Source organism: Egretta garzetta, unplaced genomic scaffold (assembly GCF_000687185.1).
Source record: "Egretta garzetta isolate BGI_Z169 unplaced genomic scaffold, ASM68718v1 scaffold313, whole genome shotgun sequence".
Taxonomy (NCBI): domain Eukaryota; kingdom Metazoa; phylum Chordata; class Aves; order Pelecaniformes; family Ardeidae; genus Egretta; species Egretta garzetta.
Window position 1 is genome coordinate 598,132 of NW_009259063.1, and position 26,818 is coordinate 624,949.

Sequence of the window (26,818 nt, forward strand, 5' to 3'; positions counted from 1 at the left end):
GTAGGGAATTACCTACAGCACTGCTATTGTTAAAAGTCAGTACTAAGTATGAAGTTTATGTCTTCCAATTGCATGTATGCAACTATATTGCATATGTTATTAGCAGCGTACAGACATACCTCCATTTTTCTTTAAATCAAAAGATATTTCATATTCAGAGCCAAACTCTGGCAGTTTCTAAAGTCAGCAAACTGTTACATGGAAACATACAAAACAAAACATCCTTTCGGCAGGATGTCAAAATAAAACTAGGTGAGCAATTACCTTTTAATGATAAATGACACTTTTTCAGAGTACAGTCCTTCTGGCACAGGTTCATACACCGCCCCTACTATCTGCAAAATAAATAATCTACAGTTAATTGAATAAAAATATTCCATTACTTATTTGAAGATCCCATGTGATACGTATTGCTCCTTGAAACAACCTGATGGGCATTACATCATCAGCTTTAACTTGCAAAACAATTTAGAATGTATCTTCTAATGCAGAATGTCACTTCTAATCAGGTATCTATATTAATGTACATAATCCCTGTAGATCAAATGGCTACAACATCTGAATCAGGGAAACATTAAAAAAATCCAAATGAACAATGATTTATTTTTATTTGTGATCACATCCTAAGGTGTAATACACAACGCTATAGAAAATGTCAATGTTATAGTACATCAAGAAATTTTATACATCTAAAGTTCCTATCACCAAATGCAATCAGAAAAATATGCTATTCTGAGATGTAATAATATACTAACATTTACAAGCAATTTTTGCAATTAGAATGGCAAGATAGGAATTCATACAATGATAAGCACTTGTGCTCATTCACACATCAGACCACAGAGCAGTTTATGCTTCTATAACCTTAAATACGAATTCTCATGGATCTAGTTAACACATGCAGAAGTAATAGGTAGGTTGAACTGGCAAATCTGAATACCTTAGTTGCCAAGGAGAGCATATTGGTGCTGTGAAATGGCGGGTTCAGAGTTGCCATCTGATAAAGGATGCATCCTGCAGCCCAGACATCAGCCTTCTCTCCATACGGCTCACACTTCACAACTTCAGGGCTAAGTAAAAAGCAATGCAACCCACAAGTGTTTAATTAATTCACCTAGAAGTAGGCTTATTTTTTTTAAAGAACACCCAATATTTAGTTAGTCACTACAACATATTTCCAGACCGCACACAATTTCGTTCAAAAAGTTGCATTTATTTTCTTTACCAGCCAATTCTTTAAGTGGTAGTACAATTAATAGCTTTTCCTTCTTCTACTGAAGTTCTTCTCATGACACTAGCGGCTTAAATTTTGTTCACTCATCCTTTCCACTGATTTCATGTTATAATGTCTTTGGATTTAATGGGTACAAATGAACTACAGCATTCAGAACCTGTTTACAATGATGGCATTTCAAGAAAATGAACTAGAGAACAGATAAATATATCACATCCTCTTGTAAATCAGATATCAGAAAAATTTTAACAAGATTCCTTTATTTAGAATGCTAATGGATAGGATGTCACTATTAATGTGAGTAAACAAACCTTACTCATCATATCATTTTCATCCTCTTAAAACACAGGTAATGCATTCCCTGTGAGGATGTCACATGGACACTCAACAGCAAGCTGAATGACAATAAAAAAAAAAAACCATTGTAAAGATCCATTTAAATCAAATGGAAGAAAGCAGTAAATTCAGTTTTGACTCAGTACAAAGCAGACTCTGCTTCCTTAATTTCCTCAGCACTTTTCATAAACCTGGATGATAATAATTTGCAATAGTAGGGATATTCTGATGCTGGAGTTCGAGTCCTAGCGGTAAGTAGAGGTCATGTCACAAAATGCGTTTGTTTGTTTTTTTTTTTCCACTTAGCATCTTGTCACTAATTATTCAGAGATATAAAAAAACCTCTACTCCTCTCATCTATAAAATCAACTTGAAAACCTACTTGTTTTCCTTTTCCTTTCAGCTTAGAATTTGGAACCACCTATATCAACGTCATGATACTACTGATAGCTTTGGTAAAATGCCTGATTTTGGAGCTGAGAGGTATTGTGCAAATTCAATTAATAATGCAGTCTGGGTAAAGTATATTGCTAAAAGGTGTGCTGCCGATATTTACAAAGTGCAGAAAACAGATTTTTAAAATAAATGAGATGAGGTCCCTTAGACAAACTATTATGCTGAAGAGAAATTAAGTGATCTTAACAGAGCCAAAAGTCAGAACAGAGGTCACAGTGTGGAGAAATGAGAGAGACTGACAGGTCAGACATTTCTGACAAAATTGATCAAGCAAGATACAGATTCCAGATACAGATTCCTGAGTGAAACCTAATTAGCAATTTTCCTTGAATTTTGCTGCTGCTATTACATAACCATGGAGGGGAATACAGGATGTTGAACATGGTGTTAGAACGTAATACTGTTTCTGTAATCAGACTGTCTTTATTCCTCTTTGCGATACTAATTAGAGGACTTTGGAAATTTCATTTTTACGTATTAAATGTGTCTATTAGAGCAAACATCAGTACTGCAACTTATCATATAGATGGTACACTCAGTAAGGCAGAGTCCCCGTCTTAGTAAAGTTCTAAGCACACTCCTATTCAGAAAAATGAACCTGACTTGAATTTTACAATCTTTCATTCTAGTGATAATTTTCATGCATAAAGAAACAAAGTTATATTTATTATTTTTAAATTACTAAATAATATTAAAATCCCAAAGTGAGATTATTCAATCCAAATCTTTATACCTACGCAAAAAGTTGCACAGCAGTCACAGAAAGAATAAGCTGAAAACAATTGAAGCAACCATGACCTGGCCTGCAGAATCTTGTATTCATGAACATCAGGGAAGAACCTAGCTTGATGTCCAGAGCAAAGAGCAGTCCATTAGGCTGGTGACTAGGAAAAATTTACTTGTTACTACTGTGACTGGGAAATCACAGAAAGAATACAGTGCTTACAGGGTTGTAGTTTTAGCATGGTTTCACATAAATGCATAATAGCTTGAAGTTAATCAAGTCATTTGGTCTGCTTATTCATGCTGAAAGTCAACTTCTTCTAAATGCATATCCAATCCCCCCCTCTCTTTTTTTTTTAAAAATCAAAGGACTTGCAGCAGAGTACTACTTGATCTTTTCTTTCAGAACAGATTTCTAGTCAGAAGTCTCTGATACTTGGAGCGTTAGGATGACCAATATCTTAAATAAATACTGCCTCATGCTTAAGAAGTACTTTAAATTACTGAAGTAATATTCACCTAGGGTGACCATGAAAGTTTTACAGAGGATATAAAAACCTATACTTACATGATGTTATGCTTTCATGGCTAAGTAATTCTGTAATTTAGATTTTTATATAGAATTTCAAATATTATTTATTTACTTTTAAGAGATGTAGTGAAATCCCTCACCATGTTCTACAGGCTTGCCTCACCATCTGCTAGTGAGAAGTGTGGGTGGGGTACGGTACTTGTTGACTAGCAAACCAGTTCTGCAGCCAAGTTGCATCTTTTGGATCCGCAAGTGTCAAGGGATGCCAAGAAAGTACCCAGTTCTGTTCCTGTATGCTGCCACCCACAGTGGCAGTGGGAGTGGTGGGAGCACATACGGTTTGTCTAATTCAGTTGACAACTGTGTATAAACTGTCACTGTCTGGTCAAGACCACAAAGAATGAGTAGAATCAGACTCTGAATTTTATTCCAGAAAAAACTTAAAAAATCAGCTTAGCCACAAACACTGAGAATTAATTTAAGGGTGTAGCATTGGTATGACCGTTTGGGGGGTTATTTGTAAAGGCAGGATTCTTCCTTTAATTCTTAGATTAAGAAATCTCAACTGGCTGAAATAGGACAGTGACAACACTTAAATTTTTAGCAAACAGACGTTGACATCATAAAATACATTCAGTATCAAAATAAAATATATAAAGGGAGAAACTCTAAGAGCTAATAAAGAATTTCATTCCCATTGCTCCAAGGGCTGACTGTACTACCACAAAGGAGCAGTACTGATGCTATACTCTACAATATCCACAGTTTTCTATATTAAAAGAGGCAGCAGATACTTATATAATTAGTCATTTAGTTCTTGCAGCTAACATATTCAAGATAATCACTACAGTTTTCCTCCAGGCTAACAAATCACTGCTCGTTTACAAATCGCTGCTCATTTCCAAATACCATATTCAAGCTGAAAAAGCTTACTTCAGCAGCATTATGTTAACTATCGGACAGGCCTTCACTGAACAAATGTCCATAGCAAAAGCAAGACTAAATTCTTCTAAATGAAAGACACAGAAATATATCCTCAGAATAATTCTTCAAATGCTCAGCATCCTTGAAAAGACAGTTTTACAACTGTTTCTTAGGAAGTTCACTCTTGCTCAACATATCAGCATTGCTTTTACATTTAACATCAGTCTTCTATACCAACAGCCTTAAAATGAGTCTTGAACTTGATTAAGCCATTGCTTAATCCAAAGAGTTACCCATTTTTTCTTCTAAACTACTTTTGAAAAATTAAGCAACTATTGCAAATACAGAAGATAGCTTTCCATACTACCCCACATCTTTAATTAGGATTTAAAAAAAAAAAAAAAAGAAAATCAAATCTTGTCAATATTTGTACTACCTATAAAACAGTACCATTTCACCAAATCATCTCTAGGTGGCCTTGGAGACATTTTTGCAATCAAGCTTTCAGTTATAATTTTGCTCACTGATGTTATTCTGTCATGGCTTTTATTTAAGGATACTTTTAATAGAGATTTACAAATAGACTTTCCCAATCTGAATCTGCTACATTAGTTATATGAAAGATGATTATCCTCACTGGATTAGCTCTTGTTCACATGAATTATTAGTGGAAAGAAGTTCCAAAACAAAGGAAGAAGTCCTGAATTTGGAGGGGGAGGAAAAGTGGGAGCTGAGGGAATGATGTTTTCAAAACTGCATTCATTTTCTAGAGCTTCTAAAGCTTCTGAGAAACACTGTCAATACTGTCAGGCTGACTTTACATGGGACACAATCAGTGATTTCCCAAGCTGCACTGAACTTCAATAAACCACTCATGACTTGTCTTGCTACAGTGTTCACTGGTTAATCCCAGGGCTTCCCACAGGCGTAAGAACAAGCTGGTATACGCCATCCTACAGCACGAGGTGTATTTTCAAATGAGACATGATTTCAACTAGACAGTTATGGATTATATAAATTAAGAATGATTCTTCAAGACTAAATCCCAGAAGAGGTGATGACTATAATGAAAGACTAAATAAATAAGCAGCACACACCACTGCAGAAGATTTTAACAATGACAGACTTACCGATTTTAGTCTTTATCATTCCTCCAATTAATCATTTACAGTTTGATGGAAATTCCTGCAGTTGATAGTGGTTATACAAACATTCATTCCTAGAAACCATATCTAGTTCAGAAAGCAACTCAAGTTGAAAATAGCCTAGCAAAGCATCAAATAAGCTTATCCCATTCTTCCTTCCTTATGGATATTGACTTATTGCCACTCTGGGAGACAGAACAGTAGGAAAGATGGTAGACAAGTTTGCCATATACTGATAAACCTTTTTTTTTTTTGTTTTCATTTTACTAAACTATTGCAGGAGCGTTTGGAGACCAGTGTGAGAAAATAGAGATCTACTCTATAATCAGTTCTCCGAATCACAGAAAGGGGCAGGGGAGGAGGGAAAAAAAAAAAAAAGAAGCTGCTCACCATCAGCATCATCCCAAAGGAGAAAAAAACAGAAAAGCAATTGCTGCTTATCACAATTTTCCTCTGGGTAGTTCACTCTAAGTTACAGATACGCATTCAGTATTATAGCTTCATAATTACCACAGAAGAAGAAAGAGGATCCACAAAACTGACAGTATGAATAAAGAGCTTTGTGAACATTTCTGAAAGCTATTTGCATTTCTTACCTACAAGAAGAATTCAACACAAGTCTTTTGGGGATATTCTGTCTATCCCTTGAGTGATGAAGCTGGAACGGGATTTTCAATCACTACTTAAAAATTTTGCCTTCATAGTTTTCTATTTTGAAATGTATTGTTCATGTAATTCTGTAATTTATTACATTGTCTTCTAACTTGTATGCATTTTTTTCATTACAAATTATGTTAAATATTTTGGTAAAGTATCGTACATATATAAAATTTCTTCTTCACAAAAGACACCTTTTCAGGCATCCTAAACCTCTGCCAACACCTATAGAAAAATTCATCATTTTCACCATTTTTTAAAATGTATGCGAGTAGGGAAGAAATTTACTACCTTCAGTTTGCAATTTTACAATGTAATAAATCCTCCTGCCACCAGGTGGGGAATGTAATTTTAAAATAGGTGAAGTCAGCTTTCATATATATAATTGCACTCTCATCAGTGTAAACTCAACAGTTTCATTTTCTATTCCAAGCATTGCCTGTCTCTGCCCAGAAAGTTCCTCTACATTCACATAATTTATTCTATAGAGGAAAAACCAATCTGAGGTCATTGACAGGCTACTAATAACTGTAGGATACAGCAGACTATATGATAATACATCCCTTATGTTTTTACTGAAAATCTTTAAAAAATAAATAAATAAATAAGACTGGTTTGATGTGGAAGGACACTTTTCACTGCAAATAATAGTGAAGTTCTGTAGTTTCTCTCAGTGAAATGTTAATGAGCACTGAGAAATGTGTGAAACCAAGATCCCCGTAATAAACCAGTTCAGCTCTCAGCTACACTATTGCTGATCCACAATTTAGAGAAATCACTAACTTACTGCTTTCTTTCCGTACATATTCAGTGTCTCTCTGTCTAAAATAGAAGCAGATGTTTTATACTCCACCTTTTGGGGTTTTTATTTTACAGTTTTGAAAATAAAGATACAGACATCCAGTTAACATTCAACAACTGATTTGCATTTCTTTGAATTTACAAACCTTTAAGCTTTCTGTGTGTGCTAACTTTATAGGTTATTGCTTAAAGATGCCAAATATATTAACTTCGAAAAAATAATTTATGGCCTTTAGCAGTGTGATAAGACAGTGTTTTAGAACACATGAAAAACTGCCAGCAATTCACTTCTAATTCACCCATGTCACATATTAATACAAATCAAATTACATTTTTAAAATGTTTACTCTATTGTTCTTTACTCCTATTGCTTTGTTAAACAAAACCAAACAAACAAAAATAAGCTTCATACCTAAATCATTAAATATCCAAGGCAGAAGCATGTTCAGAGCACAAGGGCCTCTTCATAATCCCTAAGTGCAAAGAGTCACTCATACCTACTATGTTCCCCAGAAAAACTTAGAGCATGCATGAAACTGTGAAGGCCAAAACAGCCTCAGATGTGGTAAGTTGTTTAGGCTGTATATTTGAAAAAATATTGTAAGCCAAGATGTTGTTTTGCTCCTGCTGATCCCAGTCACTCTTTACCACCACTGCCTGCTCTGCTGGGCCAGCACAAGTACTTCTACAGCTGCATTATACGTCAGACCAAAGACCTGATGCACCTGAAAAATAACCTAAATTATTTTTCAGCCAGGTCAATTCTAGGGAATTTCTAGGGAAAAAAGACATATTAAATACAACCACCAAGACACCAGCTTTATAAATACAAAAGCAGCTTCCACTGAAACACAACTTTCAGTTTTACTTTTAGTTCATAAAGCTCAACAGAAACTTTTTTTTTTTACCTTTGCCAAGTAAGAAAAATGTAGTCAATCAAAATAAAACTAAACCAAGAAAATGTACAAAAAACTTCAGAATCTCTCTTCTCGGTTCCTCTTTCTGAGCACAAAACCTACACAAAAAGCTGCTGAGAAGAGCAGAAGAATTTTATTGTGAGGACTTCTGTGTTCGTACTCAGAGACCAGCAAGGTACATTCAACTTCTAGGTCTTCTTCCATTTTTGAACTCTCTACTTTTCCTGCAAGAGTGTACATCTCTGGCAGTTAGAAAAGATTCCTGTATTTATCTGACAGATCTTTTTTTTGTGGCAACTTTAATATTTTCACTGCTTTTACACATATGAACGTTTAGTGCTAGTGGAAACAAGTTCTTCCTGAATCTCACAGAGCAGCAGCAAAAAAGTGCCTCATTGCATAAGTGTCTTTTTAAAAAGTACCTTCAAAACTGAAGGAGGCATTTCATTGATGTTCACCGAGTACACTGCCCAAGAGACATCCATACCTAAACATTCTCATGTTTGAATGCACGGAAAACAATGTGCTCCAAAAATTCCCAGATATGGTAATTGCATACTTGCTGGGACACCACTGGCTGATTTCAAAGTCTTCTGCTTAAGTATCAATGGCAGCAGGTAGAACAAAAAAGCTGCCAAGAATTCTCATAACATATAGGACCATTGTCCTTGAAAGCGTTGAAGACATCAACATGACAACTTTATTTGAATATAGTTATGCCAGAAACAGTTTTGCTAGCTGGATAAACTAATCTATGCTTAACTTGACAATATGGAACAAAGAATCAAACTAAAAAAAAGCGTGACAGTATCTGCTTCATGCTATCTAACCTGAACTAACTTCTCTACAAGTATGAACAATCTCACTGTTTTTTATATATATGCGTGTGCATGTCTACGTGTGTCCATGTATTATGCCCATACATATATCCACATAGTACTACTCAAAGATACATTTTGGGCCTCTAGAATTTTCCAGCCAGAGTGGTATTCTGTGAACATTTCATTTCAGAAATACAGCAATTGGGAGCACTTACAGTATAAAATTTTACAGTACTCTTGGCTTATGCTGGCAACAGAAATTGGGAGAACTCTCAACACAATACAAAGGCCAAGGTTATCAATATTGATGTACCCTTTACAAGCATACCACAAGTTTTGGAGTTTCATGGGCCTTTATGTGCATTTATCCCCAACTGAAGGTTTTCTATAAGCCTTTTATTTTAAAAAAGTTAGGCATCTTTTTGCAATGTTTTTCCCCTCATCAGGATACCGCCACAAATATAGTGTGTAGATATACTGAGGAAAATATGCCGTAAAGATACAATACAGTTTGAATTTGGCCTCCTTGCCTATATGCTGTATTCCTTGACCTGGAAAAAAACTTGCTGTGAGTCAGTGTGTAAAACTACTACATGTTTCTAGGCCTTTACTTTTAAAAAACTTGTTTCAAAAGACAATTTAAAAAGCCTTGCAGGCTCTATCAGAAAAGGTGATGTTTATAGCAAGCTGCTTCCTCCTTTAGTTGTCTTAGTATTACTGAAGAATGTCATGAAGTATCACTTTTCACACTGTAATGAAAATACAAGAATTATCTAATTAAGCTCAAAATGTGCATAGCTGTTTCAACTGGTTTTATACTTCTGAATTTTCAAGATTATCATATGCATCTCTGAGTGAATTATAAGGACAAATCAAAGTATCATTCATATACATTTAGTGTTCCAGTATTACATACAGAGCCTCTGGGAGGCTTAAAACAGAAAAACAAATTAAAGTTCTAATTTACACCTATTATTCCTTCAGACACATCATGGAAAAAGTCTAAAACAAGAGGAAGTACAATCCAGACTCAGAAACTTACTAAGTAAAATTTCTCTTCTATGTGATTTTTGATTTATATTATTAAAGGCAAGCATCACTGCATGGTCCACACATCTGGTGGTCTTATTCACACACAAATACCTAGCAGATTGTCAAGCTGTCAGTTTTAACAGAAATGCTGCAGATAAATTATATCTGTAAGTTATGGCAAAGTGCTATCCATGTACATAAAAATTGAAACACTCCTATTCTAAAAGGTACTCATAACATGCATTTGACAGATACTTCTAAGAATTTATTCCTTCCAACCAGAGATGTTTTCCAGTGAGTTATAGCTGCAATTTCTGATAAAATGCTTTGAGGAATTGCCTTAAGTCTGTAACTGCACAAACAGCTCAAGAAAATACAAAGGTTTTTTCCTTTTATCTATGGAACAGAAATCTGAACACTTAAACAATGGAAAAGGATTTTGCTTATTGAGCTACAGGCCCTTCAGAATGAACTTCATTCAGTGCCTCTGTCCAAATAACCAAGCTCATCAAGTAATTGCATGAATATTTAAAATTGAAAGGGAGGAATGGAAAAGTAAGAATCTGCAAGAAGATGACCACAAGCAGTGGCAAATCCAATTTTACAACAACTGTAAAATACATGTAAATCTCAAATAACTGATTTCACATAAGGTGCTAATTTCACCTAACTTTAAACTCCTATAAGGTAGATTTATGCTAAACCAGTGCTCCAGCTCCCTCTGTAGCAAATAGAGAGGGACAGGAGCATCAAGTGGTTGATTCATCTCATTCTAAAATAGCTGTTTAAGATAGATGGGATGAAAATCAGTATTGAAGTGCCTATTTTTTTCCATTACTTTCAGTAGTCATCTAGCTGCTTGACTTAAGATGCCTGGTGTTTGAATGACTACATACAAGCAAGATGAATCCCAGCCACACAGAGATTTGCTGCTGACAGTAATTTGTTTCTGACAGTAAGTATGAATTAGATGACTTTGCAAGTATTTGTATTTGCTGGAACCTAATATACAAGATAATTAACTAATAACTACCTCTTCTGTCTAGCAATCACATTCAGTATGGATTAAATGTGGAAAAAAAAAAAAAAAAAAAAAAAAAAGCAGCAGACAGCTGAAGATTTTACCTGAATAAGATGGTAGCTTCATTGTCTTCTTTTACATAGAATTTACAATTCCCAAATCTAAAAGTCTGTTCGCAAAAACTCTCACAAAAGTCATTAGATGAAATATAAGTATGGCATCATAACATAATAATCTAGGCATGACTTGTTATATATTTTAATATTAAATAATTTATTGCTTGATGGCTCACAAACATCAGCTGAAAAAGTAAGGCTACATGGGAAACTGGGCAAAGACTAAAGAAAAGGAAGGAGGAGATTTGAGATATCACATCATTCTACTAAGATCACTCCCTAACCACAGTAATGGGCACCCTTGAGAAACAGGCCAGAAGCAAAACAGGAAAAGTGACCTAAGCTGAACTGTCACATGATACTGTGATGAGAAAAACATTTAATTCCACAGTTTTCTTCTCTAGATCATCTCTAAAATTCCTTCCAGGAATAAACCAAAGCCTTTATCAACTCTTCTTGAGATAGGAAGTAGAAAGAAAATACTGTACATGTTAATTTGTAATCAACTAAACCTACCAACAAACTACATTTACAACACACTCCTGCACCTCCAAATTTAATAACTGGGTACCCGGTTCTCTATAAAAATACACAAACTACTTGTCTGCCGTTGGGATGATATATCTAATTTACTGCTACATCCCTGGATAGCACTGTACTATCTCTTTAGTCATAAAATCATTGACCCTTGCTTGTGCAGCTCAAATTGCAAAAAGCCCAGACATTGAGTAGTAACCCAGGAAAAAAGCTTTCTTCAGCAGAATAGATAGCACATGCAAATATATACATCTGTGTGAAATCATGTGGTATTTAAATTCAACCTCCTTATGACATTTCTGTAAGCAACGACCAGCCATAACCAAGAAGTTTGAGGACTCTAGGTATGGAAAATGTCAGTTGCCAATGCGAGTACATAATTAAAGGCAGTTTAACTCCAAAGGATTAAACCCAGAAAAGCTATTCAAGTATCAGCAAATAATTTATTTTTACTTCTCCCCTCTTTCATTCAAAACAGACTCTTCCATAACGTCCATTATAAATAAGACCCTGATAAGACTAGGGATGCATCTCAAGCAGAAAATATGGTCGCCTGTGGTAAGAGAGGAAATGGAAGGAAAGACTACTGGCTGCTCTGCTTGCAGACAACTCAGACGCAAACCTCTTGTTCATTTAGAAGGCATCAATACATATGCCTTTATAGCATTTCTTAACCAGATGTCTATCCTATTGCTGATTCTAATTATTTTCTTTATTGCAATTATGCTAGAAGAGTATTACAAACATTCAGCCTCCCACTTGTTAAGTCAATTCTGGATGTGGCTGTTCTTTCAGTCAGATGCCTAGCATGCCTCACACTGCCTACAGTAATTCTTAAGCCACAGCTGAACTGCCATTCCTTGAAGTAGACAGTTAATCTACTACTGCACAAAATAGGAAAGGGTTAAAAGAGGAGAGCAAACCCTTAAAAATCCACTATTAACATTTCTCTAATAAGACATGGCCACTTATTGCTCTGATGCTTACTCTCATAATGTCTGCGTGAAGTCCAAGAACTCTATTGTGTTACAGTGGCATATGCTTTTTCACTGATTCTACCATTAAAGTTATAGTAACAACAAAATTATCATTCTGTGCAATAACTCAGCTGTGGAAAAAAAAAAAAAAACAAACAGAAATAGTAAAAGAGGTGGAAGAAATCAAGGGAAGACTAAGGCAGTTTGAACAATCCTTGACAGAGCTTTCAAATCTCGCTACTATGAAAAAGCAAGCAACTACATAAAAGCCACACCAGAAACTAAATCCCAAGACCCAAGTGAAAACAAGAAATAGCTTTAACTGACTACCAAAGATATGGTAAAACACCAAACACACTATTAAGGAAACATCAAAGACAGCAAGATGACATATAATGGCACTAGAAATTGAAACAGCCACACCATATACTGAGCAGCAAATGAAAGCAGAATAAGAAATAGCGAAGATTTAGAAACAGTAAGGATCTGCCAAGATACCAACACGGGTGACATCTAAGATAGAAGAGAATTGGAAAAAACAGAAAAAAACCACCAGAAGTATTCCAAGTTCAAGCAGTTCAGATGTCAAAGTAACACAGTTCATCTAAATGTAGCTCATTTGACATTCCTTAGAAGAAAAATTTAAAAAGAATAATTCTAGCAAACAAGTACCAGTAAGATTGGACTAAAAGACATTTACAAGCTCATAAATTAATGAAATGACTAATCTCATTCTAATATAAAGTGTTCATTCATTATCATTATCTGTTCCAAAGTGATTAGAAATTTAAAGTCTTAAGCCACAGAAGGAAATAACATAATAATTGATGTACATTAAAATAATTGTTATACAAGTTCTACAGAAAGAATTATTTCCAAGAAATACATTGTTGGTTTAGTATCTGTTATGTTGGTAGAATAATACTTTTTTTTCCCAGACTGCAGTTTAAATTCATCATGGAGTCTATAAATTATTACATACTATACTTCTATTTTTATCTTCTTTCCAAGCATTAAAGTAACTCTTTAGAAGCTAGATCAGCACCACTCACTTGTTAGGAAACAGGTATAGAAACTAACCTGTATGTTTTCATACTCCCTTTCGTCAAGAAAACCTATGCTATGACTTGGAGTTAACTTCTAAGCCTTTGTGAGTAAAATAACTCTGCTCTTAGGATAGAAAGACATCTGTATGAACTAGTCCACATCACTTCCACAGTGGCCTGCTTTCTTTTAGTCTGAGATCTTTTTGCATTCTCTCCTGTCTAGTATTAATGTATGTCTTATAGTGGGGACTTCCATCATTTCCATTGAAACATTTTTTCCAGAGGTAAATACAGGTATCTTCCTACTTTCTTACTTTGTTTCACATAATTTCTAGTTTTACTCCCATGTATGTAATACTGGACGTGGTACTGAGTACATTTCAAATGTGAGGTGACAGTTGTTATTTAGCCAAACTTCTTACTTAATAAAAATTACATAAAGTTAAATCATTTGGTCTTCTTTTTATGAGTCAATCTCTGTCAACTACTTACAATGTTCTTCCTTGAAGTTCATCCAGCTTATCTTTTCAGTAATGGTATGTCCCTAATGAAACATAATGTTCTATGCAGAGTTTCACTGTGGCATACAGATAGAGACAGTATTATCTGCCTGTCCTCAGCTATACTGTCCCTGTGGATTCCACCTCCAGTTGCACTGGACTTTTTGCTGACACATGTTATTATAAACCTATGCCTAAACTACAACCACACTATCACAATTACATTTTATTGCTATGTTTCATTCTCTGAATGAATACTTGTATTAATCAACTTTCAGAAAATCCTCTGACAAAAACACTGTATTGATATACTAAAAGGATTATTTAACTTCTGTTACTTTTCTAGTCAAATCAGCAAATCCTCCCCAGGAGCCAGCTGTTCTATGAACAGCAAAACCAAAGCAAGACTAGCTTTTCACTAATTTTCTACTCTCCCTCACCCCACAGTACCTTCAGATTCCTATTCTCTTGGTTATCTAAACACACCAAACCACTGCCACATGACAGCCTGAACTGAAGCTTATTTGGAAGGTAACATTTCCGCTGAGCTTAAACACCTTTCTCACTAAAAAGATTAAACTGTGTCTCTACTCGATATCCATCACCAAATTTTCACAAGCATCAGAAGAACCTAAACTCTAAAATTTGGTTGAAATTGGTGAAATGGTTCAGAGGCTATTTTTGGAGGAGGAAAGAACTGCTGGAAAAACTGGTCATGTTTGATCATAAAGCATCACAAAGTAGGCTAAAAATTAAATATGTATGAAAGTACAACACAGTCCCTCATCTTAAATTACCCTTCCCAATGTAAAAATTATTTAAATAAGTGAAAATATTATCATGTCACCAGAATGAGCAATGAGAAAAAACAGCTACTGCAGATCTCTGCACGAAATCTTATCACAATATTTATTTATGCAGTGCTCTTACAAGATATGGCTATAAATAGAAGCAGTGACCAGTAACAGAAAAGAAATTTGGGTAACAAAACACAGTACGCAGACTGACTGAGTAGTCCATAAACAGAAATTAAGATCAAGGAATATTTTCTCCTCCACAGCAAAGATGAGGGACACAAGTAAAACAGTACCTCTAATTACCAGAAAAATGAGTTTCCTCAAAACACCACAAGGAGAAAACACCTCAACTTTAGCACAAAAAGCCAACTCTTACATAACATCGTTCTGTGTATCAGTTTTCCAACATTTTAGAATAATTATGCTTCACAAAGATCAAGTTAGTTCACAACCTAACATAGCACATTCTCACCTACTTCTGCTCTTCTTCAGAGTTTCCCAACAGCTTTTCAAGATCAGTCAAGTTCTAAAGGAATTATGATGGGATTCACTATTCCATCCCAATCTCAAAATTTACTTAATTTCCCAGAAAATCTTAAATTTCTTTACACGCATACAAATACAAAAGCAGTTACCATAACTGCGACTTGGCTAACTTTTACTTCTATCTCTTGATCTGTTGTCGATACCTCCCCTTCATACTTTACAATCCTTTTTGTGAAACAAAGAAATGGCAAGTATACGTGAAAAGAAACATCATTCTCCTTAACCATGTACAATTTGCTGTGTCTCTTCTGGGAAGTCCTTCGAGACAGCAGGATAATAAAGACACTGTCACCACTAACTTGGAGCAGATTGTTTCTGGTGACTTAAGAGCTGGAAAAAGACTTCTGAATTCATTATCAATTCCCTAAAGCAGTCTTGTCCTCAAATTTTAATGTATTAAGTGTAAACACATCCATTTAATACATTTGTATTCTAAACATACACATTGTTGGATTTTTTAATTCAAGGTCGTAACCAATTAAAAGGAATTTAATTAGTATGCTAGTAGAATAAAACCTAGTATGAAGTAGAATTAAAAACCATCACAATTACAAAGCATAGTTGTATAAGCCCCTCTCTAAACATAAACCAGTGACTGCTGTTATTTTATGATGACACAGTTTTTAAAAAATTGCATTAGCAAATTGATTCAGTCAACACCAAAACCAAATGTTTCATACATAGCGATATGTTTTTATCCTAACCACTCTGCATAATGCTGCATAGCCAAGTTTAAACAATAAGCATCAGACACTACTTTTGACATTTATTATTTTGTTTCTGTACTATATTGTCTGCTCCAAGAAGGGTGGGTTACATCTCAAACTACCCAGAACTATTATCCTGTCAATTTAGAAGAAACCAATTCCTGCCACTCTAAAATTATACAATGCTGTCTCATAGCTCTTTCTCTTCCTCCTTTCCTTTTTTTTTTGTGCAGGAACTAACATTGCTGCTCTTGGTAGATATGCGTTCCCAATATTTTTATTATTTTATAGCCCTTCATATTTACTTAAATCATACCAAAAAACCCCCAAAACACACAAAAAAATGTAGTCCAAGCACTGATTAAGTCTATAGGCTCTGACTTCTGCTTCCTGACTTGTGTTAAAACACTCAATCACTTCATTGTGAATTACACCTCATTCCTCGCAAACAGGTTTCAATATCAAAAAGCTCACTGTCGCACACAGTACTAGCCAAGTACCTTGAAGAAGGCACGCAGCCTATTCAGCTGTCTGCAAAGCCTTTTTTAATATTCTTAAATTATTATGACATTGGAAAGACTTTAATGCTTTAGCCTGACGTTTTAAATATTACTCAAGCAAACAGTTTAAATACGAAGACATCAGTACTGTATCCCTATTCTCTTTTCTGACTGCAGACAAGCTGTGGGCTGACAAATAATGTCCCAAAAGACCACTTACTGAGAGACTGCAACATCTAAGTGATGTTTTATCCTCATGCCTACATCTAAATAACTGGACAAAGAGGTAGAAAAAGAACTGCCAAAGTCCTAGCTCTGATTTGAACTTCCATATATGAAGACAGTGTATGAGAATAATAATAAATGTGGTATAGCAAACATTAATATATATATATTTAAATCTACAGAACACTACTCTCCAATAGAAATTTCCCATAAAATGTGAAGAAGAAAAAAAGAAGTGAATATAGATAGGATAATAAAATAACAACTTGGTGACTCTGAACTCTGAAGGCCACCAAAACCTGACACTTCTAAAGACTGCTCTAACTTGGAGACACTTTACCCATAACCATTGTTTAAAAGAGCACAATAAATTCCCATCAACAGCTTCTCTGCCCACTTATAACTGAATAAAACAAATACATTATTTCAGAGGAGCTGAAAAAGATGGCACATAACTAGTTACACCAAACTCTTACTACACTTAACTACCCAAACTACCACTTGCAGATTGTGCATCTGTGGTGGGTTGACCATGGCTGGATGCCAGGTACCCACGAAAGCTGCTCTATCACTCCCCCTACTCAGCTGGACAGGGGAGAGAAAGTATAACAAAAGGCTTGTGGGCTGAGATAAGGACAAGGAGAGATCATTTACCAGTTACTGTCATGGGCAAAACAGACTCAACTTGGGGAAATCAGTTTAATTTATTAACAATCAAATCAGAGTAGTGTGATAAGAAATAAAGACTAAATCTTAAAACACCTTTCCCCCACCCCTCCCTTCTTCCCAGGCCCAACTTCACTCCCGATTTCTCTGCATCCTTCCCCTGAGTGGTGCAGGGGGACAGGCAATGGGGGTTGCGGTCAGTTCATCACACGTTGTTCCTGCCGCTTCTTCCTCCTCAGGGGGAGGACTCCTCACACTCTGCCCCTGCTCCAGCGTGGAGTCCCTCCCATGGGAGACAGTCCTCCATGAACTAGGTGGATATCTGCTCCACCGTGGACCTCCATGGGCTGCAGGGGGACATTCTGCCTCACCATGGTCTTCACCAGGGGCTGCAGGAGAATCTCTGCTCTGGTGTCTGGAGCACCTCCTGCCCTTCCTTGTCCACTGACCTTGGTGACTGCAGAGATATTTCTCTCACATGTTCTCATTCCTCTCTCCAGCTGCAGTTCTGCAAGTCTTTTTTCCCCTTCTTAAATGCGTTATCCCAGAGGCACTACCGCCGTCGCTGGTGGGCTCGGCCTTGGCCAGTGGCAGGTCCATCTCGGAGCTGGCTGGCATTGGCTCTGTCAGACATAGTGGAAGCCTCTAGCAGCTTCTCACAGAAGCCACCCCTGTAGCCCACCCCACCCCACTACCAAAACCTTGCCAGCAAACCCAGTACAGCATCACTCACAGACTGTGCTATGCTTCAGGAGTATTTCGGGAACCAGTTAAGGCAGCCTTACAACCACCTTGCTTTTGCTCACTAAGCAGCAGCATACGTATTAGTTTTCAAGGTATGGGACTTGAATATTTAACACATTACAAGGACTCATTCTTGAAGCCATTTTAGGATTATAGCAATTTCTAGAGATTGTCAATCATTATCATTCTGGCACTAGAAAATCACAAGTAACAATTTCAAAAGTGGCAAGATGGATTATATTCAACTGCCAAACACCTGAGTTCTTGACTTTCCCTCTTAATTCAGAAGAGTTACCAGTAGCTCCCCTGATAGCTTGGAACCTTTAATTAGTTATTACAAGCATGCAGGCCAAGCATTCAGACTGGTATATGGCCATCACACACGGTCACCACAGCAGAAAAAAAGACCGAAGACAGAGATCAAAAAGTCCTGTAAACTTCTGCAAAAGACACTGTCAGTGCCCCAGCCAGTGCAGTGGTCTTTTAAGAAATTTAGGATGAAACCACTTCCAGTTTTACTTAAGATATAAAGTTCTGTGAGTTTTTTCTCTTTATTGGCAGGTATTTGGTAAATTAAAAGTTCTGATGAAAAGAGAAAATAATATTGTAGACTGCATGCTGTGCCACATTCTTGGTTTGTTTATGTGTATTCATTGTAGTTTTCTTTTTTTATACCCTATGCCAAATAAACTTCACTATATTTACAGGAGCCAGAACTGGCAGTTTATAGTAGTGGGAACGAGAGCACCAGGAAGTCCCTAAAAGAAGACCAACTTCTGAGCTTAGGAAGCTGGACACTGAGTAGAAGCAACAGAGTGACTCTGATGAGAGGGAACACCAGCTGCATGTAAAAAGTGGTGCAAAGAATCTGGAACAGGCCCATGCAGGAATGGGAAATAGCTGGATCTGCAAGGCTGCATCTGAACATATTGTGAACATATTTCCCTAGTGAGGGTAGACAAAGCTTAACCAATAATTTTGCAAACAAAGAGATAGATCCAGAACTGTGGCACACATTAGCAAATCCTTAACTGATTTCTGATGTTAGCACTTCAATCAACACAAATTCTCAGCTTAAATAGCAGGCCCAGAACACATCAACTGCTATTAGGTGAATACCAATCTTGTGCTTTCCACAATTTAGGTTTTTATCCAGATTACATTTGCTCTCTTTTGTTCTCAATACAGTAACCTCAATTAACAGGCATGTTTGTTATTTATACACCATGCAACACAAAAATCAATAATCTGTCCTGCCCACAATTACTTTTGTTTGAGAGAATCTGATATTCGTATAATATTCTCGATTACATACACTGTTTACATATTCAGGGGAACCTTTTGGATAGGAAATGCTTTCTATTCAGTGCTCTTGAGAACATAAAACACAAGTCAGTGGTAATCTAGGAATTTAGGTAGCTATGTTGGTACCACAATTTAACACAATATGGTTCCTCACTTTGGCTTGCTCACAAATGGAATGCCAAAGGAAACTGCGGCTCATTCAACAGACTGAACAATGTATTGTCTAAGGCAAAGTTTTAGAGCAGTTATTTATGTGTGTACTAAGCCTGAATTGCAAACAATGTGTGCCATGCCTTTCCACCACTGCAAATTTCAAACTTCAGAAAATATTTTTTCAGTTCAATTATTAAAACCAAATACCTACTGATCCAAAACAAATCCACTAGCACCAATTTCAAATATTTTGCAGAAGGTAAGTTGTCCACACGTACAATGTAACCGAACACTGAAGCCACAACTACATTCAAAGCCATTAAAATTAATTTACATTGTTTACATATATATATTTATAACTTGAAAACACATTTCTTTATCAATAAGGATATAGATAGATGAGTAAGTTACTACACAATTGCAGTTACTTGCTTTTTGCACCAACTTAATCCACAGTAACCACCGTGTGCAAAAATAGACAACAGCAAAATAGGCAGACAACCAACCACTGCAGAGTAGCTGTGGGTGGGTAACTTGCACCTTATTCCTTACTCCATTGTAACTTGCCTGTCTGCTCCAAAAAAGTAACCATGAAGATGGAAGTCACGGGACTGAATGCTGTATGCAGGAGTACTTACCATGAGTATAGAATGGTTCCCACTACTGATACAAGTTTGCTGTTTTCTTGCTTTTGCTTTGCAAGCCCAAAGTCAGCTGCAATAAAGAAAAAAAGATTCACCTGTCAAGAACCACCCTCTTTGCATGACAATCAGTGCTAGTTGACAATGGCTGAAAAGCTGGGGGAGGGTAGAAGGGAGGTTTGGGGGTTTTTATCTTTTACATTTTGCAGTACTGGACCATGCTATCCTCCTATCTCCACATTAATCAACAACTTATGTTTCAATCAGGCCTAACAGCTTTAAAAAAAATTATCAACACACCTCTGATGCTTTCAACACAAAGTACATGACCAGTTTCAGGTTTCTATTAATACATTCCAATCAACTGCATGACAATGGTAAGTATTTAATAAGCCCAAATTAATGGAAAAAATAATGTAATGAAGTTAGTAATTATTTCGCTTTCTTTCAAATTATGATAGCTGGGAAGGGCAGACTGTCTCAGAAATTTAATTTCAGAGGAGTATGGGGGGTCTAATATCTGAATAGTTCATGTTCAAAGATTGCATCTAGTAAGAAATAATGGTGAATCTTAGCCTTATCTTGTGACAAAAGCTACAGATGTAGATGATCATGCAGTTGGTCATGCAGTTATATTAACATAAGTGCCTTTTGTGTAATTATCAGGTAGTCTTTCACAAAATTGTCACACCTTCTTTAGACAAGATATTTTTAATCTAAGTTCCACGCAAGCAGTTCAAGTTTATTTTTTTCAACTCAATACTCTACTTCTGGCCAACAACGCAGCTAAGATACATTGCACTTTATTAAATCCAAGCACAGAGAGCAAGAGAAAATCATTGTACTTGTTAAAGCCTGTTAATAGATTTTGTATTGTAATACTACTTTGTAATTGGGGAAGGTTTGTGTGGTAAATAATACTGTTTAAAATATTTTAAGGCTCCTGTTCTACTTGGACAGAGCCCATAGCATTCCTATTCCAATTGTTTTTACAGTGAGATAGTTCATAAACATTTTAGTTCAAATTTTTTTCCACTCATCAAAAAAAGCTGCAGATCAGAAGAAACACAGGTGAGAAAAATTAGTTTCTGTTGGCTCTTGCTCAGTGCAAGCCTCAAGGATCTGAAAAGGAGCAGATCTCTTATTCAGAAAGGGTCTTTGATTAGAAAGCCAAATATAGGTACCCAGGCCACGGATCATTTTTCTGTGAACAAAATGTTCAAAGGACTAGCTCTGCAGTGCTTGGAAAATATAAGTAGAAAGAATACTAAATTGATAGGATCACTGAGAAGCCTCCCTTTTGCCCTTGAGTTAAGAGAGTCCTCAGGCAGTTCACTCCAGGGAATAATAATCCCCAAAAGACAAGACATTTTTGTAATATTGATACTTCCCTGAATTAATTGGGGTGAATCACTCTAAATTCCCTCCTTTGGAATCCTTCACATAATGTTCTATGAAGAAAGAGTATTAAGACATTACATCAATCAATAAATTCAGTTCCTGGTGCTTGAAAAATACAGCAAAGGAAAGAGGAGAGCTGGACATCTCTGTTCTGGATGAAGTAGTCTATTTTAATGCAATATTAGTGATCATCTGGAAAAAAAATAAGCAAAGCCGATTTTTATCAGCCAGATGGAGTGGATATATTCTGTTCTTTTTAGGCAGAGGGAAATGGAGGGAAAAAACCCATTTCACAGGCAATAACTTTTTCCAAATTCTGCTAAGCAGTCTTGACACCAACAAGAAACTCCTAAACAGAAATGGTGCTGCCAGAGCTAAGGAATGTAAAGCACAGCACAATCAGCCTTACATTAAACATAAATGCTTTTTCCTAGCTTTTTCAAGCCCATAATACAGAATTGAATGAACAGGAAGTGGCAAATGTTGAACTGCATCAAACTAGTGAAATTGCTTCTTTTAACTTATTTGGGCATCTGTCTGCAGCTTATAAATTGTTCTACAACTTTTTTTCATTTGGTATTTGATGCCAAAAGTTGCTATAATAACTAACAAAAAAAAAGAAATAATTTCTGAGAACTGCAAGAGGCCTGCCTCCCATACCCTTAAATGAAGATACGACCAAATATAAAGATAACCCCTATTAATTGGTATTCATAGTTTCAGCTGCGAACCAAGGCTTGAATAATGAGGACCCATTGCGACAATTCATATTTGGCAATTCCCTGAAACAGCTTCACACCATAGCAATATGTCTTTTAGAAGCTGGAATGGAATTGCAAGAGCAAGATAACTCAAAACAATACAGTTTCTTATGAGCTTTGCCCACATGTCAGCTTTTAGCACAGAGAGAGTCCTACATAAGACTTTGGCCTGATTTTGTGATTTTTATGTTATGGGTCTATTAGTCACTCCTGAAATTCAAAATCCGACTTATTAAAGAAATTATTCTTCCTGAACCATCTTGATTTACTATAGTTAATTCATCCAGTGGTACACCAAGCATTAAGACGTGGCTCTTAAATACAGGAATGGGCCCTTCCTCAGAAGCTAGACCTAACCAATTCACACGTACATGTGTGATGTAGATGCATCTGATCACAAATCTCACCAGTTTCAAAATCAAATACAAAACTTACAGCTTCCACATATTTTCCTACAGCGTCCATTCCATACTTATACAAAAAAGCATCCTACCAATTAAAAGAACTGTTGTGAGTACTGGCTGGAAGGAACTGTATCAATGCTGACAATATCATGATAAATATCAGTAGAATAAAGGTGACAGAGAAAAATGGAAAAGAAAAGCCCTTAGAGAATCAGAATTTGAGAAGGCCAGTGAAAGCTTTGTAAACCAGTAAATTAGACAAACCAAAACAAAGACTGACAGGAGCAAAGGCAAAGAGAGAGACAGTACAAAACAGGAGGAAGGCAGAGGGCAGGCAGGCCGGCCACCCAGCCACCACCAACATCAGGATGCGGAAATGTGTGCTGCATCAGTCCATCCAAAACTATATTATTTATTATAAACCCATCTTAGTGATTCAGAGCAAGATAGCCCTCTACCATAAAAAAGACCAGTCCTGCCCCTCTTTTGCACTGTCTCTGGAAACCAGCTGATCTGGCACCTGTGTCTTGACAAGTTTAGCTAACCCTTTTCCTAGGCTAGTGTCATACTGCTTTAATCTAGCCCCAGACCTGATATTGCAGTCCTAAAATCATTGAATTGTCTACCACTTCAGAGGATTCTTGTTGCCCTCTGTAACCTTGCAATACGGGAATAAAATTGGCATTAGAGAGGCAACTCCCTCATTCCCAAAAAATAACCCCCTCATTTTGACTGTTCCCACCTCCCTGAAAAGTAAAAATTACCCCTTTTTGACCAAAAATAAAACTAACAATGTTTATTTTGTAGTACAGCTGAAGAAACACCAAAATGCTAGTAGATGACATGTTTCCATGAGGAAGCAGTCTTGGAGTTTTAATGGCACCTGTGGAAAGATCCATCTACCTGCCCAAAGAGTTGTCTCTTGCTGCAAAATACCAGTTGTTTTCACCTGCACGTGTCATTTTGGAAATATGATACTTTTTCTAGTATTAAACGCTACTTTAAATTTTTCAGGTTCATGTGAATGACATGCATATCACCACTATAACTTATTGTACCATTCTAATACATGACAGTTTGTAAAGTGAGGGGAATGGTAGGTACACCAACCTAGCAAACAAGTTTTATAAAATAAAATTTCCATAGTAATAGTTTTTGGTGCTTTGTCTACTGTGCAACCTCAACTGACATAATTTCTTTATAGCTAATTTCTCTAATGGCTGGAAGCTTGGCATCCTTCATTGAAAATGAAGATTAATTTTAAGTCTGTTCAAAGACAATAAAAAACTAACAAACTTCCACCATTACATAGACCTTTATAAAATATGACTAGATATGCAATTCACCATCAATTCATTACCAACAGTCACATATCTCCATGGTATTATTATATTTGACCAGATTTTGTACTGTGATTGTACACATTAAGCCTTGACAGATTTTTCCTCTGTATATGAGGAATCTAGAAAACTAAAAGTTATTTTCTTTATAAATTAATTTTAAAATAGTCAAAAAACCATGCAAGTCATAATCCTTTAGATTCTGAAACACTCTTCACTTGTTTTCACTTGTTTGCCTTGTGTTTAGGTTAGCAGAGTAAGCGATAATGAAGTAAGATTGTTTCAAAAAACATTAACATCATGGGGAAGAGGGCATGAAGGGAAGAGAGAACTATGAAAAAATTAGTAGGCTGACTTGACTACTATCTTAACCTCCTACAGAATGAGCTCTTCAACCTTCATAATAGCTGAATTACAAAAGCTTTCTGAATCTTAGCAGTCTCTTTAAATGAGCATCTTCGATACGTGCAATGTTTTTTTCTCTTTTTATTGACAGAATCTGGTTTTTCATATGTTATTTCCCAAAGATTTCACCTAGTAGATTGCTCTTCTACAGTAAAAAAAAAAAATGAAAATTTTCCAGATACTACAACTTAACAACACTGATATCATATTTGCACATCTGTTGCCTTTATTTATATTTGAACCCTATTTGAAAATGCCATTAATTTTTCCTAAAATCAAATATGCACACAAAGACCAAAAGCAAAACAAAAAAGGAGGGTAAGTGGCATATCAAATTCACCATGTATGTGAACTTCAGACCTACTCAGGTCAGATTTTCACTGTGTCCCCATTGAACAGTTTCTTCTACCTTGAAAGGCTCAGGATGAGACAAAGTCACTTTGCTTCTCTTTAGCAAGTTTGCAACCGTAATCAAGAAAGTTTATCAGCAACTGGAAAATAGAACTTTAATTTTATTTTCCATAAAAGCATATACTAACACCAAGATAATCTGCAATTTAATCAACAGTAGTACATACTTATTCTACTCTTTTCCATCAACAGAATGGGAACAGAATTAATTTCTCATCATTCCAAAATACACCTTTCTAGCTATTCTATCACTGTCCTTTCTGTGTGCTAATGTCAATGCCTCGTAAACTTAGTCTACTATCTGTCATTTTTGTGAAGCTTATAACTTCTGCACTAAGAACTTTAGCATTGATCCACATCTAGAACCGAGACTAGTGGAGAGAGATGCAATCATGGTGTAGGGACATGGTTTAGTGGTGGGATGGCAGGGTTAGGTTAAAGGTTGGACTCTATGATCTTAAAGGTCTTTTCCAACCAAAGTGATTCTATGATTCTACGATCATGCTATTAATCCACCAATAGTGTCCAGAATGTTTGATTTACAGTGTGAATGTAAAAAAAGTGGAAAATTCCACTCAGCCTATTATGGATGCTTTGAAAATTAAGTACTACAAGCAATTCATTGAATCTTGGTATGCCAGGTAGCAATTCTGATAATGAAGACTGGTTAAATGAGCCATATAATCTGAAAAAAACCTGATCCAAGTGACTCCAAAAAGTAGTAACTAACACACAACAGACACTAGTTATATCCACTTTACCTCATGGCCACCGCTCCTTTGGGCATGGCACAGAATTAGGAGGCAACAGGATTTTAAAGTGCACTCAACAAGCAAGAATTCTGAATTACAAAATTAACAGGTAGCTTTCTTCCAGCATCCAGCAACTACTCACTGGCTTCACCATTCTGACAGCTCATGGCTGCCTGCTATGATTAGAAGTATATCAGACATGTGAGTTGTCTCTAAACTAGTATTCTGCTGCTATATAATCCTATATTTCAGTTCCATACAGTTACTTTCTGCTGCTATTGTATCATGCGTATTAAACAGATCCTGCCACCCAAAAGAGTGTATGGAAACCTTCATAATTCTCCTTGATATCAGACCTGAAAGGTGTCAAAGTGATTCCACATGGCCCTCTGACCAACAAGATCTAAACCTTACTGCAACTAGATGACATTGAGGAAAAGTGATGATATACAGAGTCCTCTGTTTTGTTCCACAAACAGACGCAGCTATGGAGCTCCAGACAGAAATATACTGTGCTAGAAACAAAATACAGCTGCAGTAAAAAATCCCTGCAATAAGAGCGCAGATACACATTTTAAATTCAGAAAACTCTAAATTCTCACTGTCTTATATAAAAAGGCCGGGCAGATTAAACTGAGAACCACAGATAATATTGGTTCAATGAATCTCTCAATCTCTATATAAAACAACTTTCACTCAGGCTGTGCCTAAAATTCTACTTTTTTGTGTGTGTCAGAAATTATAAATCAAACATTCAACCTGACCAGAGATGTCTGATTTCAGCAACTTTTCTACCAATTTAGAATGAGATGTTTTATGAAATTGCAGGTTAGCATGATTTAATATTTATATTTTCACAGCATTTGTAGCTCAACCGATTACAATTAAATGCTGTACCAACATAGAAGAGATGGTAGTTGTGGCTCCTTTCCTATCAAATGTATGGTAGAGATTAAATAGAACAAATTAGTAGGGTGGGCAGTTCCAGAAACTACATAACAGCAGCATGCTTAAAGTTCTCTACAGTCAGAAACAGAGATCTTCTATCACTGTTTCTATCACGCTAGCCTTGTTAGGATCAGATTGTGAATGTCTGTTTCCATTTGCAACAACACATAACTTAAAAGAGCCTAAAAAAGATACAGATAATTGAGATTTAATTAACCTGTGTAAAATACGGCATAGGAAATGCAAAGGAAGTTATACGATCTTCACATTAGCACATAAGCACCTCCTGGGCTTAGAACTTTGATCTGTATCATGCATAAGTTTAAAAACAAAACAA

At 36.1% G+C, this 26,818-nt stretch overlaps 1 protein-coding gene across 2 annotated transcripts in view; it reads right to left on the reverse strand.

Annotated features, from left to right (window-relative positions):
- Window positions 1-26,818, reverse strand: part of NEK10 (NIMA related kinase 10) — a 106,509-nt gene that overhangs the window by 48,694 nt on the left and 30,997 nt on the right. For both annotated transcript variants that reach the window (XM_035890697.1, XM_035890698.1), the window contains exons 22-24: window positions 20,057-20,132; window positions 941-1,070; window positions 265-335 (exon numbers count right to left, since the gene is read on the reverse strand). In XM_035890697.1, coding sequence (XP_035746590.1) covers window positions 265-335; window positions 941-1,070; window positions 20,057-20,132 — 277 coding nt within the window. The remainder of the gene's footprint in view (window positions 1-264; window positions 336-940; window positions 1,071-20,056; window positions 20,133-26,818) is intronic.